Raw genomic sequence first — 20,688 nt, 5'->3', positions numbered from 1 at the left:
ATAGCGTTATCATGGAACAGCTATTAGGACTTGGTTCCGCAAGCTGCAAACGGGCTCAGCTCATGCCAGAGCACCATCTCACATAATTCCAAGCACTCTGCCTTCAGGATTGATAAGGCCTTCTATAGGAGTGACTGATAGGAATATATGTGTCCATTTTAGGTTTAGATATAGGGAGCTATATTTAAAGCAAAGGGTGATTACACCACCTTGCCCCAGCTGTCGTGCAGCCAGTTGTGTCTGTTTAGATGGCCAGCCATGGCATAATGCATGCTTCAGCCCCTGGTAGGCCCTGGGTACACCTATGCCCTGGATACCTAAGGTATACTGTACAGGGACTGATAAGGTGGCCCAGTACCAATTGGTAAATGCACCTAGGGTACATGGTTGTAATTTTAGAGAGAGAACAGCTAGGCTGTGGGTCTGATTAGCAGGCCCACAGCCAGGGAAAGTCGTAAACCAGTGAAGCAAAAAGAAAAAAATCTGGGGTGGCCATGGGATTGCAGACCCCACTCTCCTACAGGTCCATCCTCCTGCTTTCCTTGTGTGGAGGTGGTCCCGATGTCGTTGGCACATTCGCCCTCTTCCTGGCGGTTACCGCAATAATGGAGTCCGCAGTAACACATCCTCGGATGTATGGAAGGTCCTTGGCGGAGTGTTTAGATTTATGCTCCGTCCTAGGTGTTACAGACCTGCATGTCGCTGGTTCCTTGAACGCCTCTTTCCCCTGTGCCATGACACTCTGCAGCATGGGGAGGTACTGGCTCCTAGTCTGCGTGAGGAGCAGGGTCTCCAGGAGGAAGTCTGCCTTTGGTTTCTCCTCATCCAGCTTGACTCCAAAAGCTGTTGCCGCGTTCTTGACGACCATATTGTAGACCCCAATGTTGTCTGGCGGCGAAGGCCTCGAAGGGTACGTGTCCACGGCCTCTTCCGGGCTCTCGTTCTCTAGGTCCTGTCACTCCAGGTCCTGTGTCCCCGAGGATGCTGATCCGAGGGTTGTCAGCTGATTGTCTTCACCCTAGTCTTTGTAGTAGAAGGTTTCTTCCACCGGGTGTTCCTGGATTTCGGAACCTTTCGGCGGCTCTTTGGCCTCGAAGTCCTCCTCCTCTTCCATGTCGACGATCACCGTGCTTGGCTTCGATGGGATGTTGAACCTCTTCATCCTTTCGTCAAACTCCTTTTTCCTTTGCAGGATGTTATCCATTTCGGCCTCGAGCCGTCTTTTCTTTTTCTCCTTATTTCGGCAGCCTGTTCAGCGTCAAATGGGTCGGCTGCTCTCTTCGACGTATACTTCGACATCGAGATGGACCTTGGGGGGTCCTTTGTCGGTGCCGAAGCGACCTTCGTATCCTTCTCTTTCGAAGTCGAGCGTTCCTTCTCGGGAACGAGCTTCGACGACCCTGGCTTTTCGCTGACCTTCACCGCCTGGGAAGGATCCGCTGGGCTTTTTGTCCTTGGATGCAGCTGTGGCCGTCGAGATTTTCGGCACCAGTGCTCCATTCGAGGACTTTCGAGGCTCTGTAGGGGGTTTAGGGGTCATCGACTCTCCTACCTCTTTAGAAGTTTTCTTATCTGTCTCTACGACCGTGTAGTTGTCTTCTTCGGCGACGTAGTCCTCCTCGTCGCTCGAGAGCCCCAGGTCTCAAGGGGATGGTGTCTGTCCCTTGCCTTGCATGTTGTAATTGGCTCTTCTCTGTCGCTCTCTAACCCGGAGAGCCTTCGGTGTGAAGGCAGAGCAGTCGTTGAAGTCCTTGCTCTCGTGGTCGACCGGTAGGCAGAGTTGCAAACCGGGTGCTGATCCTTCTGCGCGTATTTTTGGTGGCAGTTACGGCAGAGTTTAAAAAGGTGTGTTGTCCATTTCGCGCGCTCAGGGGGCCCAATGTGTGCGCATTCTTCGCTGGACGTCGAAGTTTTCTAAGTTCTCCTTCTTCGTCGTCGTCCCGGCTTGATGGTGTTAACCCTCGTCGTCTTAGTGTTTTCATGCAAATTCGACTGTCTTGTGTCTTCTTTCCCTCCAAACTCTGAAGCCACTCGGAAAAAAGAATCTGAAGATGGCACCCAAGGGTGGGAGCTTCCGCAGGAAGCGTGCCGACGTCACAGGAAGGACACCAAAAGGTGAGACGTCAACGCCCACCTGGGCTAAAAAAAAAATAAAAAAAAAGGAGAAAAGACTACAATTCCGGACCCAATCACTAGACCGCGGAATAATGCACAGCATAGTGAATTCAGAAAGATTCACGCTGCAAAACTTGAAATATTCTTTAAAAATCATACGAAATACTGAAACAAAATTACTTACCTGTTTTAAGTTGAGACCCCAGTGCTGGACCTAGGAGCCCAGTACTGGATTACAAAAGTAACGAGATCGTACTTTACCTGCAACCTGAATTTTCTACCATTGGATAACATTGTCAGATTTCCATTGAAAAGTTTTTAAGTGTGAACTTTTAAAACAGCTTTATATTCATGAAAATTCACTACAGTAACTAAAACGTTTTTACTAAATTGTTTTCAGCTTAGAACCCAGGACTGAATCTAGGATCCAGTCCTGGAACTACTAAATTAATCTACAAAGTAATCAACTGGGTTTATCTAGGAAAACCCATTGAGCTCAATGCTAAATTGTGTGTAGAATTGTGTTGCCTACTGCAACCCCTACAACTATTGTGTTTACAAAGTTAATTGCCTTTCTGCAAAGTACTCACCTGAGACCTCTCATATTGAGAACAGTATATTTTTATAGCTGTTGGTTCTAAAAATAAAACTATATGTTTGATATTAAAATAATTGGCCTGGAGTTCAGTCTGAGTGGGTGAAACCTTTTGCTGACTGAGTGTGTACTACAAATGCTTTACACTCTCCTCTGGTACTGCCTTACTGCTCGACCAAGCTACCACTTCAGAGAGTAAGGTCACACCTGGCTTTAACCTCTGTTATACCTCTGGGGTTTGTGGACTCTATACACACTTTACCTTATTCTGGTCCAGTATATATAGAGCCACTTTCTCACACTAAGTTCCAACACCGAGATCTCTCCTGATAACAGGCGAGTAAATCGAAATTCGTAGTTCGGCTGATTTTAGATGAATATTTCAAAGTTCCAAAACTTCGCACTTTAAAGAATTTCCAAGTGAAACCAGTCAATGCTAGCCTATGGAACAAAAGTGAGTTATCGTTTTAAGGTAGGTATTCGACTGGCGGAGTTAAGGTTCTGGGCATAGACTCCGCGGTCTCCCAGGGTCAGGTAGGTACAGTTGTTACACCCTCGGCGGCACAGGGGCAGCCGGGTGCAGAGGTAGTTAGGCCCAATGTTATCCAATGAGAGGCAGGGGGCCTTCGTTGGTGGCTGCTGGCATTCAGGCCATGCGGCTGTGGGAGCTGGGCTCCTGGTCACTTGATCAGGGAAAATGGGGGTGTCTTTTGGCGTCGGGAAATCTTACCCACTGCTGGTCGCGGTTAGGGGGGGAGGGGGGAGTCCCTGGTTCTTAGGATGCAGGAGTAGTCTGGGTTGTCGAGGAGGGTCCTTGGGCACTGGATTCCAGGTCAGAATCGCCGGGGGGACGTCCTCAGGGTCTTTGTTTGCACAGGCCGGGCTCGGCGGGTGCAGAGTGTTGGATTTGCGGTTCCTGGCTGGCACCAGGGGTTTTGCTGTTGGATCAGAGCCACTGCTCATGGGAGTCCCAGTCTCTAAGAGTATCAAGGCAGGCAGGTCCTCCGGGGTTTTTGAGGTTGCGGTCTGCAGGAGACGCCAGGATTTAGCAGGAACAGGTTCAAGGATCAACAGGCCGGTAGGGCTGGGGCCAAGTCAGTTGGTGTCGCCCTCTTGTTAGCAGCTGCACAGCAGGTGGTCTTGTTCTTCTTTCTTGTTTTGAAATCTGGATCCGAGGAAGGAAGGTTCAGGGTGCCCCTAAATACTAACTTTAGGGGCGTTCCAGGTAGGGAAAGAGCAGGGACCAATAGGTCCCTGTCCTGGGGTGAGTACACACCCCTATGCTGCTCCTCTCCTGTGGAAGGGGGGCAGGAGCCTATCTATGATTGGGCAGGGCTCCCCATCTTCAAGATGGCCGGGGTCCGGAGTTGTGCTTCACCTTGCCTCTACCACCTGAGGCACCCCCCTTCCTGACATAGGGTTTCCCGTCAGTCTTCCCGCTAGGTGGGGGTCAGAACTGGTGGGGGCTAGTTGCGGAGTACAGCAAGTGGCCTGGCGAAGCTCACAAAGGCGGCATGCCTTTGAAGCTTCCCCTGCCCATCCTGGGGGAGGAGACCTAGCACCTCGCCCAGGATGTGCATTGTTTCAGGCCCAGGAGAGCAGGGGCTCTCCACCCAGGGGTCCAGCAACATGTCTGCTGTATGCCTACGCAGCCTCTCAGACAAGAAGTGGATTGTAGGTTAGGTTTCAGGGGGCATCTCTAAGATGCCCTCTGTAGTGCTTTTTACATTCAGTGTGGGTTTAATGTGCTGAGAAGTTGGATATCAAACTTGTCAGTCTTCAGTGTAGCCATCATGGTGCTGTGGAGTTAGTAATGACAACCTCCCAGCATCATATATGCCATTTATTGCAGTACTACCCTTTACCTGTTTTTGGTTCTCTTTTGTAACCTGCACACGTCCCTTTTCTCTTGTAACACACTGTTTGCTACCTCTTGCTTTTTGTTTGCTTTCGATACTTGCACAAGTGCCACCATTGCCTACGTAACGTTTGTTCTTGTGTTTGAGAGTGTCCTCCATTTATTGCAGTATTATACCTCCACTTGTACTTTGTACGCTCTTGTAACCTGCACACGTCACTTTTTCCTCATGTATTGCACCGTATGCTACCTCTTGTACTTTGTTCACTCACGAATGTCACTTTTGCCTCATGTAATGTAACTTTTGCTTTTGTAATTTGGTCACTTGTAATGTTCTCTTGTAATGTTCTCATGTATCAGTTCTGTTCCTACTGTGAAGCACTCTTGACACCTTTGGGTAAAGTCCACGCTATATAAAAATGCATAAATAAATAAATGGGATCACTGCAGGAATGGCCCTGGGTACTGTAGGGGCACAGGACTCATGCACCTGTGCCCACACCACTGGCATAGGGTACCCTACTAGAGGGGTGACTGATGTATGCCAGGGCAGTGGGTTTGTGGGCATGGCACACATGAATGTGTGCCATGTCGACTCTTGGTTTAGTTCTGCACCAGGACACTCAGCCTGCAAAGGCAGTGTGTGTGTCAGGGTGCAGGGCCCCAAAGGGTGGCACAATAACTGCTGCAGCCCTTAGGGGTCTGTTCTGGTCACAACGCCCTGGGTACCATTTACCAGAGGCTGCCATGTGGCCAGAGATGCCGATTGGGTTTTAGCTTCAATACAGTTTTAGGGAAGGAACGCAGGCCCTGGACACCTGATTGTCAGGAGCCCAGGGCACACAGTCAAAGCACATCAGCAATTCAGCAAAAAGTGGGGGCATACCATGCAAGAAAGATGGCACTTTCTCACACCATAGATTCAGGATTGGTCGTACGGTTTCGTCCACCTTTGGTATGAGGAAGTAGGTGGAGTAGATCCCCTTGTTCCGCTCCTTGTAGGGTACTATTTTTATAGCCCTTTTGTTTTGAAGTATCTGTGCTTCTTGTATCTTGGGTTTTCGCTGTCTGGGAGTCCTTGTCAAAGGAACAGAGGGGCTGTTTGTCCTAGGATGCATTTGTGGACGTCGAGTGTTGACAGCAATGCGCGTTTGGAGGACTTGGACTCACTCTTTCGAATATCAGTGGAGTACCTGAGCTCTTACCTCCTTCGGGGTTTTCTTTTTGACCTAGACTGTGGCGTCCTCTGGTGTTGTCCTCTTCCCCAATGGAGACACCCACATTTCGGAGCCATGGAAGCGACCCTGCCCCTGCATGCTGTAGTTTGCCCTTCTTTGCCTCTTACTCCGAGGGTCTTCGGTGTGAATGCCGCGAAGTCAATGCAGTCCTCACTTCGATGAACGAGTGGCAGGCAGAGATTGCAAACAGGGTGTTGGTCCTTCTGCGCGTACGTGTGGTGGCAGTTGGTGCCAAATTTAAAGGTTGTTTTGTTCATCACTGCGCCCAGGGAGCCCCCTGGGTGCACATTCTCTGTAGAAATGCGAAGTTCTTCGATGTTTTTCTCCTCTGTCGTCGTCCCCATTACCCGACTCCCAGTCCGATATGTTGCAAGGTGATTTTTGTCGTTTTCCTGCTGTTTTCCATGGATTCTTCTCTCCAAAGTTTTGGAGCTTCTTCACTAACGATCCAGACCCAAAGGCGGAAAAAAGAATCTGAAGATGGCGACCAAAGGTGGGAGCTTCCGGAGGAAGCACATAGACGTCAAGAAGAGTCCGTTCCATCGACTGATATCGCGGTCGGTGCCAGTAGGCCCAACAGCCTGCAACGAGTTTCCGGATCGAAGGTTTTCCGAGGTGAGATGATGAGCTTCGAACATGGAACCGCGATCGATAACAATACCTTCGAGGGTAGTGGATTTCGCGCAGGGAGCCGAAAACTGAACCGGAGCAACCCGTCGCCTGGAACCACCAGATTCTCCGTGCAGAGGCTGCAGGCGACGTCAGGGAGCCCTGAAGGAGTCAACCCACGGTGCACTCTGACTTTGGAGCGCTGGGGGACCTTGCTGGGACCGGTGGGTCACTTGAACTCTGGCTGTAGGCGACTGGTGTAGTGGTGGTTCCAGTCGACGGGTGGCTTTTCCTCAGCAGGCTCGGAGTGTTAGTTTGAAGTTTCTTTTGAACAGAGCTGCTGTTCACAGGAGATCTGGTCTTTGTTGAAGGCAGTCAGTCCTCCCAATGGTTCTGGAGGTCATGGGATACAGGACAAGACTATTTTTGGTGCAGTATCTCCGGAAACTGCAGACTGGCCAGTAGAGCTGGGGCCAAGTCACTTCGCTGCAGTCTCCTCTGCTGGGCGTCTTCTTTCATCCTGTTTTTTCTTAGGTTTGCGGTAATCTGCATTCTTGGTTCAGAGCTGCCCACTAAATACTGTATTTAGGGGGCATTTTACTGGTCTAGGGGTCAGAAGCCAATGGGCTACTGACCCAAGGGTGACTACACCTTTGGTGTGCTCACTTCACACGGGGAGTGGGCACAATCCCTAATCCTGATTGACGAGTGCCTTCTATCTGCAAGATGGCAGGTACTGAAGAGTGGGCTTCATCTCGCCTCCCCACCTGAGAGGTGGGATTGCCAGAGGTGGGTTCACCTTCTGGGCTGGCTAATTTTTCTAGCCAGTCTTTATGCCGAAAAGGAGGGAGACAGGGAAGGGGGCCTTCTCCTGATAGCAGGAGAATCTGGGGGTCGCATTACAAAGGCCACTAGGCCTTTGAAGCTCCCCAGCCAAGGGGAGGTGTGAAATCCTCTGCCCAGGAAAGGCTTTGTTACTGGGCTCAGGGAGCGAAGGCTCCCACCCTAGGGGTACAGAAACATGTCTCGTGGTGGAAGGCTAGTGTGTACCAGTCAGGAAACCCACCAGAGACTGGTCGTTTTTCAGGGGGCATCTGATGCCCTCTGAGTGCATATTTCATTCAATCCCACACTGGCAGTGTGAGTTTAATGTGCTGAGAAGTTAGATACCAAACTTCCCAATTTTCAGCAAAGCAATTATGGTGCTGTGGAGTTTGTAATGACAAGCTCCCAGCACCATATACTCTTAATTGCAGTACTACACTTACAATGTCTAATAATTGGTCTAAGTAAACAAGAAAAGAGAGGTTGAAGTATCAAAAAGCCACATAGATGGAGCGAAACAACTAGTGGAACTCAAACCCTATTTGGGTGGAGAAGAAACCCCTCACACACCGACCTAGTCAGTGTCATGCTTCATCATTGGGCCCCACCAAAGAGGCCGAGTGCCTCTTTGGTGTGCTGCGACGCCAGAAGACTGCGGAGCTGGTTGTGTGAAATGGGCGTGTTGTGAGGTTAAATTAAAAGTAAAAGGTGTCTAGAGGGTATCTACAAAAAAGTTTAATGAATGATCCCTAGGACACAGTTAAAAGGTTTGGACCTGTCAGGGTGGACGATTAGAGAGTCCATACCGCCGGGGTTTAATTTCCGTCCTGACAAATGCCTAGGTAAATTGAAACCACCCTTAAGGCTGAAACATGTTGACTGATTTAATTCTGAATTAACCATCCATTACCTTTGGCACTAAATTCAGACACATAAACCTTTTAACTGTGTCCTAGGGATCATTCATTAAACTTTTTTGTAGATACCCTTTAGACACCTTTTACTTTTAATTTAACCTCACAACACGCCCATTTCACACAACCAGCTCCGCAGTCTTCTGGTGTCGCAGCACACCAAAGAGGCACTCGGCCTCTTTGGTGGGGCCCAATGATGAAGCATGACACTGACTAGGTCGGTGTGTGAGGGCTTTCTTTTCCACCCAAATAGGGTGTGAGTTCCCATAGTTGTTTCGCTCCATCTATGTGGCTTTTTGATACTTCAACCTCTCTTTTCTTGTTTACTTGCATTAAACCGGGGATCAAGAGAGTGTTCCTGAATCTCCCCGTCTCTCCCATTGTTATTTTGTAATAATTGGTCTAGACACTGTAGGCGTACAGGGCTCATGCGCCTGTACCCTCACAGTTGGTATTGTGCACCCAGCTAGAGGGGTGGCTGACCTATGCCAAAGTAGTGGGTTGTAGGCATGGCACACAGGGATGTGCACCATGTCAACTCTTCACTTTGTTCTGCACCAAAACACGCAGCCTGCTAAGGCAGTGTGTATGTGTGAAAAGGTACAGGGCCTCTAATAGTAGCACAATAAGTGCTGCAGCCCTTAGAGGTCTTCCCTGGTCACAGTGCCCTGGGTACCCGTGGTACCATTTACCAGGGGCTGACCTGTTGCTAGAGATACCAATTGGGTTGTGCTAGAAGGTGGTTCTGACACTAGGGGCCGCTCGGAATCTTCGCTTTTTGAGCACATAATTGTTGAGCTTTTAATGTGGGGGAGCCTCAATCTGGGACTCACCCACAGTGAACTCACAATGAAGGAGACTGCATGGAGATTTTACTGGTGTCCTCCCTGGCTTGACTAGGCCGCTAGAGTATGGGGCACCGTGCTGGTTACAGGCAGACAGGTGTACATGCGTGTGCACACATGTAGGGGCTGTACAAGTGAGATTCCTAGCGTGCGCAGTCCAGGAGCAGCTACAGAGTGAATGGCGTGGCCAGCTTATGCAGAATTGGGTGGTGACATGGAATAGGCTTTATACCCTGGGAAGGAACATGCCAGGGAAAGTCTGTGTTTTACTGTGTTTTCACTTCATTATTCCCCTGTGGGGCCCATGGCTAAAATGACTTCCACGAGGCCTACAGATTCCAGACACGCACTAACGTCCAGTGTAGCGGATGTGAAAATGAGTATTCTGCAGAGTCCAAAGTCATATTTGAACTGCTTTTGGGTCGTCCAGAAATGTCATATTTCTCAGAGTCCCTGGCTGGGGTCTGGCCATGGCAGATTAGATTAATGTTTAGATCAAGAGGGAGAGAGAGGACTAGATAGGCTAGACCGAATCCCCTGAATTATATGCATATATCAAAAAGGACTAGCTAAGTTTAGAAGGATATAGGAGACTCTGGTAGGTACGTCGTGTAGCAACAAAGGATAGGGAAAAACGGTGTTTTCCTCATAAAGCCCTCACCCACCGACCTAGTCGGTGGCATGCTTCATCATCGGGCCCACCACAGTGGCACCGAATGTGCCCCGGGTGTGCTTCAACGCCAGGAGACTGCGGAGCTGGTATGTTGCTGAGTGTGCGGTGAAAAGTGGTGTGAGAGGTGAAATGGAATTTAAAAGCTATGCAGGCGGTCCCAGCACCCGAGGGTTATTTTATCTTTAATGAACTGGGCCTCTGCTAGCGGATAAAAAGGCAAGAAGACGTGTTGGAGTGCTTATTATGACCTCCAGCGTCTAGTGCGGTCTACATGTTTCAGCCAGTGCCTTGTTGATTTTAAGCTGGCTTTCCTCAGGACCTTTTTGTATGTGAAAAAGTGCAAATTAAACTTAATTTTAAGTGGTTATGGGCGCCGCGGAAGGACGAATAGGTCCAAGGAGGAACCAGACCGAAATACTCGGTCTATTTCTCTGCCAGGCGACCCTTGAAGCTTTTTACAAGACAAAACAGATCAAGCTTGAGGGAATCCCCTCCAACAGCTATAGCGCCTTAGCGTGCGCCACACATAGCCAAAAGACCACATAACCACTTAAAATTAAGTTTAATTTTCACCGCACACTCAGCAACATACCAGCTCCGCAGTCTCCTGGCGTTGAAGCACACCCGGGGCACATTCGGTGCCACTGTGGTGGGCCCGATGATGAAGCATGCCACCGACTAGGTCGGTGGGTGAGGGCTTTATGAGGAAAACACCGTTTTTCCCTATCCTTTGTTGCTACACGACGTACCTACCAGAGTCTCCTATATCCTTCTAAACTTAGCTAGTCCTTTTTGATATATGCAGATTAGATTAATGGCCTTTCTTCCCAGAGCAAAGATCTTCCCTCCAAGGAGAAAAGATAGGTGTAGCTACAAGCCAATCCATCAACTGCTGTCGCTGGGTGCCAGGCACCAGGCTGCACCAAGGAGGGAAGGCAGTGAGGGGGGAAGGAGTTGGGTTTGAGAGGCCATGTGGCCAGAGACACTGGACGACTCCATTTTATTTATTTATACGATTTTAAATAGCGCAAACGTTGCCCGAAGGTGTCAGAGCGCTTTACAAAAGAACCAGTTGAAAAACAAGGACTTCGGATTACATGCGTCACATAAAGGATACAAACACATGTACAAGATGTAAAGTCACACAAGGAGGAGATACAAATGGATATACTCTAAGAGTCACATAGGAATGGTAGAGAGTACAAAGGTCTACTGCATATACTAGTAATTAGAGTTCTCTATATACATGAGAAAGGATATGACTGGATATACTCTAAGAGTCACATAGGAATGGTAGAGAGTACAAAGGTCTACTGCATATACTCGTGATTAGAGTTCTCTATATACATAGGGAAGGGATACGAATGGATATACTCCAAGAGTCACATAGGAATGGTGGAGAGTAGAAAGGTCTACGCATATACTAGTGATTAGTTATCTCTATATACATAGGGAAGGGATACGAATGGATATACTCTAAGAGTCACATAGGAACGGTAGAGAGTACCAAGGTCTACACATATACTAGTGATTAGAGTTATCTCTATATACATGAGAAGGGATATGACTGGATATACTCTAAGAGTCACATAGGAATGGTAGAGAGCACAACGGTATACTGCATATACTAGTGATTAGAGTTCTCTATATACAGAAAAGCAGAGTTCCATTAAGTGTGGTTGGAGGAGGGATGCAGTCACAGCACCAGGGGAGGGACAGAGAAGGGCAGGAAAGTGATACAAACGAGAGTGGGAAGCAGATAGTAACGATTAAGACAACGAGGAGTGTGTCAAAGGCAACAGGAGAGAGAATAGAAAGGTCTCTAGGACAGAGTGGGGAGAGGTCAGAGAACGCTAAAATGGCAGAGGAGAGAGGTAGCAGAAGAAGCTAGTCAAAAAAGAAAGGAAAATGGCGGGGAGTGCAGAGGTCCAAGTCCGAAAGTCCAGAAAGAGGGCTGCAATAGCCAGGAAGTCCGGGGGGAGAAAGGCAGTCCACAGCAAAGTCACAGCCTCATCGTCCATGAGGAGCTGGCGCTGAGGAGTTCGATCTGGAGACCAGGGATCAGGGAAGGAAGACCTCGGGCGCCAAGGCAGCTGTTCGCAGAACGGGAGGCAACAAAGTCAGAAAAAGAAAGTTAAACAAGGGGGACGACCAGGGGCGTAACACAGGCCCCCGCAGCCCACGCGGTGCCCGAAGCTCCAGGGGGCCCCCTTGGCACTGCACTCTGTCCGTAGAGCTCCTATTTGAGCCCGGAGGGGGCCCCTCTACATACCTTGCAGGGAGGCCCCCTCAATTTTCATTACGCCAGTGGGGACGACCATGGGCTCACTCTTGTTTTTCGGCATCTTTTTTCCCTTGTTTTGTAACATCAGACGGGCCTGGTGATCACCCGGATAGAATGGCATTTTTCTACAGCGCAGCCAAGGCTTACCTTTTTCGGCAGGGGCTGCATGGTGACCTGCTCAATGTTGCCTCCATACTGAGCACGGTAGGAGCAGTCACCACTGCACCAGTCTATGTGCTCACTCTCCACGAGTGCATCCGTGGGGGGAGGGGTGGGGATGGGGGGTCCCTGGGCTTATTTCAGGGCTTGCGGTTGGCAAAGGAAGGGGGGGGGGGGGCACTTTGAACTGTCCCGGCTCTGTCTCGGCCATCATCCCAGCCGTGTTGCTCCACCCTGGGCGCCGCCATCTTTGCTTGCCTCGCGGGTGCGATCGGCTCCCCGAACTTTGCCGATTTCAGCCTCTCATCCGGGATTGATAAGTCGGCGTGGTACAGCACTACCTTGTGCAGCTGCGAGGGTGCACTGTAGGATACCCGGATTTGCTCGGGGCGTCCGGATGACCTCGGATGGCAGCCGACCAACCGAAGCTCGTGAGCTTGCTGCTCACTCCATCGTAGCTCCGCCCAGAAGGTGGACAAGAAGGAGGGAGGGGGCAGGGAAGTGAGGTGTCGCTGTTTGATAGGACACAGACTTCCTGCCAGCCCCCCTACTCAACTTTTAAAAAGTACTTGCACATGAAGAGAAGCTCTCTCTGGGGTGTGGTCTGCGGAGGTGAAAGGTGCTGGAGCCTGGCACAATGGGCAGTTGGAAGGAGGTACCCCCTGACTGCCCCCCAGGGCCCTAACAGCGGCAGTAAGCCTCAGACTGCTCTGCAACACTACCCTCTGAGAGTCAGGCGCTACAATTGAGCGTTTGGTTCCCATTAAAGGACAAATGTAGTCATGTTATTTGTGCAGGCCTCACAGATGCTGCCTGGTTTTCCAAAAGGTTAGTTTTGGGGAACGAACACAGGCCCTGGGAACCTGGGACAGGGACCCAGGGCACATCAAGTCAAAGTACATCAGTTGTCTGGCAAAGAGTGGGGGGGAGACTGCAACAGAAACCCACTTTCCTACAGGGCACAATTCTCTATTTAAAAGCAGTCCTGTAGAACAAGGCTACCTTTAAACTGACCTCAGGCTCAGCAGTGGACACATGCAAGTGCAGAAAAGGGCAGCTGGCCTCCAAATTACCATGCCCCGTTATATACTAGGGACAGAGGTAGTTTCAATCCACCTGCCCAATTATCAATGATGTAATAGGTCCCTATGGGGCAGGTCATGCCACGTACCCTACAGTATGTAGGTGTTTTCAGCATAGCACTGGCCCTGGGACTAATAAGGCAGATCCCAGGGTCAGTCTGTTACCACCAGGACCAGTCAACAAAAAGTTGGGGGTGCCCAGGGAACAGGATGACTTTGCAACACTTGTGACACCACACTGCCCAATTTACATATACAAGATAAAACAGATTACCAATGTGCACAGCAGACAAACAAACACAAATGTCACTTGAGTTCTCCAAAGTTCCCATTTCTGGTAGCATTGTATACTTTTATTTGCTTTTCACATCAAAGGGCATATCTTGGGTATGGCTGCACTGCTCTCAACTCTTAAGGTGCGTTTTGCACTGGCTGCTGGTCTCTACATATCTGTTTCACATAATGCCGGACAATGCCAAACCACTCATCAAATCACTTCAGCACCTTTACACGACTCGCAGGCTTCGTCTCTGCTACCAAACTTCACCCTCTCCATCCACATATGGATGGAACCGGCTCCACTACAATCATCTACTGCTGTAGCAGCTAGCAGGTGCACATTCACCACATAATATCCAATGAAGGGTTCCTTTCCCTTTTACCTGTGTAGTTGCCAATCCATTGCTGATGTTGAAGCCGTTGATGGTTATCTGAATCTGTCCACGGTTGATCATTTCAATTATTGCCTCCGCAATGGTGTTCATGGGGATGACTGGCATGCTGAGAGCAGAGTTGCTGTCTGAATTGTCACCACCATCGGGGCATTTCATCTGAGGAATGGAATGCGAGGATTAGAGACTGCTCATGAATCTGTACTTGCCTCTGAGAATGAGCAGCTCATACAGAGGGGACTTACCTTCACCATTTTCACATCTGGCAAGCTGTCCAGGAACACCTTCAGGTCGATGCCATTTAGAACGATGCGGTTGTCATAAATATGGCCATTAGATTTGAAATCGATCACTGCCTTTTTCTGCAAATAGAGACATAAGCCCAAGATTAACCTTCCAGTCAGTAAACACCAGCCAATGATGCATGCGCCCTACAAAACAGCCCAGATGACTCCCTCATGGAGGAGGTTACCTTCAGATGTGGAAACATGTTGGCATGGTCACCAATGAAGAAGGTGTTGGGCATGTAAGCCAGCTTCTCAGAATACTGCTCTGCCACTTCGATGGGTGATGTTTCCTTGTCAGTGATTATATAATCCATGAAAGGAGCCCCACTGGTTCCTGGGTAACCCAACCACATGGCCTGCAAGGAAAGGAAATAATGGGTGGGTTTGTAAGGTAGGCAAAACTGGAAAAAAATCAAAAGATGACTATCACGACCAGAGAGTAGAGTATTAGAGCTGTAGAGTAACATGCTGTGCATAAATCGGCATCTTGCGTTGGGTCTGGATGTTTGCAGTTTGCTTGGTTTTACGAAATAGTTTTGTTCTTTCAATATAATAAAGTAATGCTTTTCTTACGTCTAATCTGTGAAGAGCCCTTCATGCCACTGAATATGGTTGCGGGAGGAATACCGGCAACTCTACAGATTGGTTCAAGTGATAAGCAGACACTACCTTAGGTAGAAATTATGGGTTGGTACAAAAAACCACTATCATTGTGTAGGCGAAAAAAATGTTCTTCGATTGTGAATGCCTACAGCTCACCAACTCTCCTTAGCAATGTAGTGGCTACGAGAAAAGCAACTTTCCATTTGAGAAACTGCAGCTCACATTTGTGTAAAGGTTCAAACAGTGGACCCATTAGCCTGGTAAGGACAATATTTAAGTTCCACACTGGTGCAGGTGGAATCACTCTTATTAGTCCTTCCATAAATGCCTTAATCAAGGGGACTTTTAAAAGTGAGAGATGCTGTCTGTTTTGCAGATATGCAGCCATGGCAGCTAAATGTAACCGTATAGATGTATATGCTAAATTTGAGCGTTGTAAATGTATTAAGTAACATACGATGTTTTGTACTGAAACATCAAGTTTTATTTATTTATTTTAATTTAAGACATTTTACATAGCGCTAGCCTGATCGGAGGGTATCTGAGCACTTCACAACAATAACAGAGCAGAGCAAAAGAGAGCAGAACATCTTACAATAAAGCGAGACATTCCGGATAAGAGTAGTAGTAAAGAGAGTGTTGAATAGTTCCATTTCATGGTCTTGATAACCCGCATCCTAGAGGTGCAGTGTCACTTTCTGCACTCAGACTGCTCCTATCTGTTCGCTAGGGATCGATCGAGGAAAAGGATTTTGAGCTGACTTTTGAGATTAGCGAAGGAGGGACTAGTTCTGATGTGTGTGTGTGTGTGTGGGGGGGGGGGTGTTATAGAGTTCCATATTTTGGGCGCATTTCTGGCAAAGGACCTGCCCGTGTTTTTTTGTTTTCGTGATTTTAGCGTGATAATGAATATGCTACTTACCAGTATGCATCTGTTCTTGGCATGTAGGGCTGCTAACATTCATATCTTAGCATTAGATCGCCGCCTAGTGTTGGGTCCGGATGATCGCACATTGTTGTCCTGGAAGAGTCTTCGAAGTATCCTGAGATAGGTGGCTCCTCCCCTGGACTACAGTGCGCATGGGCATCGGCTCCATCCCCAGATTGTTTTTCGCCATTGTGGCAGAAGATGGAGTGAAAAGTGTAAAGGATGTCCATGCTAATAAGTGAATACAATAGTATATCTGCAGCTGCGACAGGCACCGGGGAGGAGGGTGGGCGATATGAATGTTAGCAGCCCTACATGCCAAGAACAGATGCATACTGGTAAGTAGCATATTCAGTTCGAGGCATGTGGGCTGCTAAATTCATATCTTAGCATAGAATACATAGCAGTCCCTCCATTAGCGGCGGTTGCCTGTGCCAGCTGCAGAAACCTGAAAGAGTGTCTTGAGAACAGCCTGTCCTACAGCAGCTTGCTGCTTGGAATGTACATCAACACAGTAGTGTTTTGTAAAGGTATGTGGTGTAACCCACGTGGCTGCTCTGCAAATATCCTCTAAAGGAATGTTCCCTAGGAAAGCCATGGATGCCCCCAGTTTGCGTGTGGAGTGCGCCCTTGGGGGTATCGTTAAAGTGCGCTTGGCCTTTTGATAACATATTTGGATGCACTTAACAATCCACCTGGCTATTCCTGCTTTGGAAATAGGGTTGCCTTTGTGTTGTGGTGCGAAGGCAACAAAAAGTTGTTTTGTCTTTCTAAAGGGTTGTGTCCTGTCCATGTAGTACATCAACGCCCTCCGTACGTCTAACGTATGGAGCATTCTTTCCGCCACCGTTTGTGGGTTTTGGAAGAATGCCGGTAAGTCAATAGTTTGGTTGAGATGAAACTGTGACACCACCTTCGGAAGGAATTTGGGGTTAGTACGTAGCACTACCCTATTTGGATGAATCTGAATGAATGGCTCTTGGATTGTGAGCGCTTGCAGCTCACTAACACGCCGTAGCGACGTGATAGCGATTAGGAAAGCTACTTTCCACGTTAGGAACTGGAGTTCACACGAGTGCAGTGGCTCAAAAGGTGGTCCCATTAGCCTGGTGAGGACCACATTGAGGTTCCACACCGGAGCTGGTGGTGTTCTTGGGGGAATGACTCGCTTCAGACCTTCAAGGAAAGCCTTAATGGCAGGCACTCTGAAGACAGAGAGATGCTGCCTGTTCTGAAGATAAGCCGCTATGGCGGATAGATGTATCCGAATGGAAGTGTACGCTAGATTGCACTTGTAAAGATGCAACAGATAGCAAATGATGTTAGGGATAGATGCATCTAGCGGGTTGATGTCATTGGCTGTACAGTAAATGACAAAACGCTTCCATTTCGCAGCATAGCATGCTCTGGTAGTTGGCTTCCTAGCCTCCTTGATGATGTCCATGCATTCCGGAGGTAGGTTAAGGTAGCCAAACTCTAGGACTTCAGGAGCCAGATTGCCAGGTTGAGCTGGTGCGGATCTGGATGCTGAATTTCTCCATGGTTCTGCGTCAAAAGACTGGGCGTGAGGCGTAGTCTTTGATGCGGCACCACTGAGAGTTCGAGGAACGTGGTGTACCATGCTTGGCGCGCCCACGTTGGAGCAACTAGGATGAGAGTCATCGCGTGCTGCCTTAGCTTTCTCGCGACCAGCGGTATCAGAGGGGCTGGTGGAAAAGCGTACGCAAATTTGCCTGACCAGTTCATCCATATCGCATTGCCCTGCGACTGTGGGTGAGGGAACCTGGCGGCAAAGTGTTGGCATTTTGCGTTTTCTTTTGTGGCAAACAGGTCTATCTCCGGATGACCCCACTGCTGAAAGTACGGGTGGAGTACAGATGGGTGTAACTCCCACTCGTGCATTTGATGGCTGTATCTGCTGAGCAGATCCGCCATCTGATTGTCCTTGCCCGGGAGGTGTTCTGCCATGAGGAAAATGTTCCTCTGAATGGCCCACTTCCACATGCCCTGAGCCAGATGAGACAGCTGTGGCGAGTGGGTGCCCCCCTGTTTTTGAATGTAGTACATCGCGGTCATGTTGTCCGTCCGGACTAACACTACCTTGTTGCACAGATGTACAATGAAGGACTTGAGCGCCATGAAGATTGCCATCAGTTCCAGATAGTTGATGTGCATCTTCTGTTGCTGCGTCGTCCATAGTCCCTGCACTGTGTAAGTGAGCAGATGAGCTCCCCATCCCTGGAGAGATGCGTCCGTTGTCAGGATAATTTGTGGCACTGGCTCCTGGAACAGTCGGCCCTTGCAAAGGTTGTGTGGAGTCCACCAATGCAGAGAGTCGTATGCCCGACTGGTAACCAACACTAGGTCTGTCAATTGTCCCTGAGCCTGTGTCCACTGATTTGCTAAGCATTCCTGGAGCGACGCATATGCAACCGTGCGTGAGGGACTATGAAGATGCAGGAGGCCATCATGCCAATCAACTGCATGAACACTCTCGCTGGAAGTGAGTGTTGTGGTCTGAACCTTTGGATTAGAGACTGCATGCTGTCTATCCTGACTTGGTTTGGCTGAGCCATGGCCGTCAGGGTATTGATCGTCGCACCTAGAAACTGCCGGACATGTGCCGGCTGAAGATGCGACTTTGGGTAGTTCAACGAGAAGCCCAGATCGTGAAGGAGGTGAATGGTAGTTGACATGTCCGCGGCGCACTGTCGTTCCGACTTGGCCTGAACGAGCCAGTCGTCTAGGTAGGGGTAGACATGAATGTTCTGCCTCCTGAGGTGCGCTGCTACTGTCGCCAGACACTTGGTAAACACTCTTGGGGCTGTGGTCACTCCGAAGGGTAGGACCTTGAACTGATAATGCTTGCCTTGGATAGTGAATCTGAGATATTTCCTGTGGGACGGGTGTAGTGGAATGTGGAAATAAGCATCCTTGAGATCTAAGGTTGCTAAGAAGTCCCCTTGGTTCAACAAGGGCAGAATTTGTTGCAGTGTAAGCATATGGAAGTGTTCTGATAGTATGTACAGGTTGAGGGGACGTAGATCTAGAATGGGTCTGAGAGATCCGTCCTTCTTTGGAATAAGGAAGTACAGGGAATACACCCCTGTGCCTTCCTCTCCCACCGGCACGAGCTCGATTGCGCCTTTTTGCAGCATCACCACTACTTCCTGCTGCAATAAGAGCAAGTGCTCTGCGGACATAGGCCTTTGCCTTGGCGGGATGTTGGGTGGAGTGATTTCAACTCTAGGCAATAACCATACTGGACTAGTTGTCGCACCCACCTGTCTGTGGTGATGTTTCTCCAGACGGGCAGGAATTGCTGCAGTCTCCCCCCGACAGGTGTTAAGTGGTCGGGGGGCAGCGACAGAGAGTCACTGTTTGCTTGGGGTAGAGGAGCGGGAGCAGTTTCCTCTGCCGCGACCTCTGTTGCTGTTATTCCTGTAACCTCCCTTGTTCTGTTTTGTGAACGAGGATTGTGCTCCACCTTTTGAGAACTGAGATTGTTGACCCATTTGTCCTCTGGTGACTCCACGTACACCTGAGCGACGAAAATTGCTGCCACGAAACTGTTGTGACTGTAGGGCCCCCATGGACTTAGCAGTTTCTGTGTCTTTTTTTATTTTTTCTAGGGTGGTGTCAACATCTGGACCAAACAGACTATCAGGATTGACTGGCTGATTAAGAATGGTTGTCTGAATATCTGGTTTAAACCCCGAGATGCGTAGCCACGCCTGTCGTCTCAGCATAACGCTAGTGTTGATAGCTCTAGCAGCTGCGTCTGCGGCGTCAAGTGCACACTTGATGGCTGCGTTTGAGATTAGCTTCCCTTCCTCAATAAGCAGTTTGGTGCCTTCTTGGAACTTTGGAGGCAGGTGTTGTATAACCTGTTCTAGGGTGTCGTAATGCGCCCTATCGTAACGTGCTAAGAGTGCTTGTGTATTGGCAATGCGCCAAAAGTTTGCGGCCTGTGCAGCTACTCTTTTGCCCCCTGCCTCTAGCACTTTGGACTCCTTATCCGGGGGAGGAGCTTCACCCGTCGTCTGGGAGTTGGCACGTTTCCTGGCATTGGCGACCACAAGAGAGTCCAGTGGCAACTGTCCCCGAATGTATGCGGGGTCTGCAGGTGCAGGTCTGTACTTTTTTTCAATGCGTGGATTGACCACTCGTGCTCTGGTAGGCTCCTTAAATATATCCCCAGCATGCTTGAGGACTCCTTTAAGCATAGGCAGCGTCTTTACTGTCCTTTCAGAGACTGAAAATGTGTCGAAAAGGAAGTCTTCCTCTATCGGGTCAGCATGCATGTCCACATCATGATTGGCTGCTGCCCTCTCAAGTAGCGCATGAAAACCTGCTGAATCCTCAGTTGGGGATGCACGTGCATAAAAAAGCTGCGGGTCCTGCCCCACACTTTGGGTGCCCTGGTCACCAGTGTCATCATATGAATAAGGTTGTGCATCTGGTTCATTGATAGGGAAATTGTATTGCTCGTCTTCATCATACCCCTCACCCGCAGAGTGTTCTGGTGAGGGAGTAGGGCTCCGTCTCGGAGGAGGCTGGATTGGTTCCATGAGGCCTGAAGCGTCAAGGGGCACCCTTTTCTTTTTCAGTGGGATGACATATGAGTCCACTGACTCTGAAGTGATTTTTCTCTTATAGAGGGTCAATTTGCCTGTGTCAGCGTCGATGAAATGCTCTGAATCATCCTCTGATTCGAGTACCCGACGTGGAAGTGGGCCAGCCGTTGAAGAAACCGTCTTCTTCGGTGCCGATTTGGTGGAAAAGGCTTTCGGCGCCTCCTTTGGCGGCAAAATAAAGAGAAGTTTGCCAGAAGGCTTTGCTGGATTGTCCTTTTGCGCCTGCGGCGATGATATCGGAGCCGACGGAGCAGAGGCCTTCTCCCTGATTCTCTGTAGTGAGTCGGCGATGAGGGACGTCTCACTGGGTTTAGGCGCCGACGAGGATGGTTTGACCTTTCCCTCGGATCCGACGTCTTTGTGGG

The 20,688-nt window shown here is 49.3% G+C and overlaps 1 protein-coding gene across 5 annotated transcripts in view; it reads right to left on the bottom strand.

Annotated features, from left to right (window-relative positions):
- OGT (O-linked N-acetylglucosamine (GlcNAc) transferase) overlaps positions 1–20,688 on the bottom strand; it is a 399,845-nt gene that overhangs the window by 155,515 nt on the left and 223,642 nt on the right. For all 5 annotated transcript variants that reach the window (XM_078640248.1, XM_078640247.1, XM_078640246.1 and 2 more), the window contains 3 exons: positions 14,341–14,511; positions 14,114–14,230; positions 13,860–14,027 (listed from right to left, as the gene is read on the bottom strand). In XM_078640248.1, the coding sequence (XP_078496374.1) occupies positions 13,860–14,027; positions 14,114–14,230; positions 14,341–14,511 (456 nt within the window). The remainder of the gene's footprint in view (positions 1–13,859; positions 14,028–14,113; positions 14,231–14,340; positions 14,512–20,688) is intronic.

Source organism: Lissotriton helveticus, chromosome 4_2 (assembly GCF_964261635.1).
Source record: "Lissotriton helveticus chromosome 4_2, aLisHel1.1, whole genome shotgun sequence".
NCBI classification, from domain to species: domain Eukaryota; kingdom Metazoa; phylum Chordata; class Amphibia; order Caudata; family Salamandridae; genus Lissotriton; species Lissotriton helveticus.
This window is presented reverse-complemented; position numbering and strand designations above follow the sequence as displayed.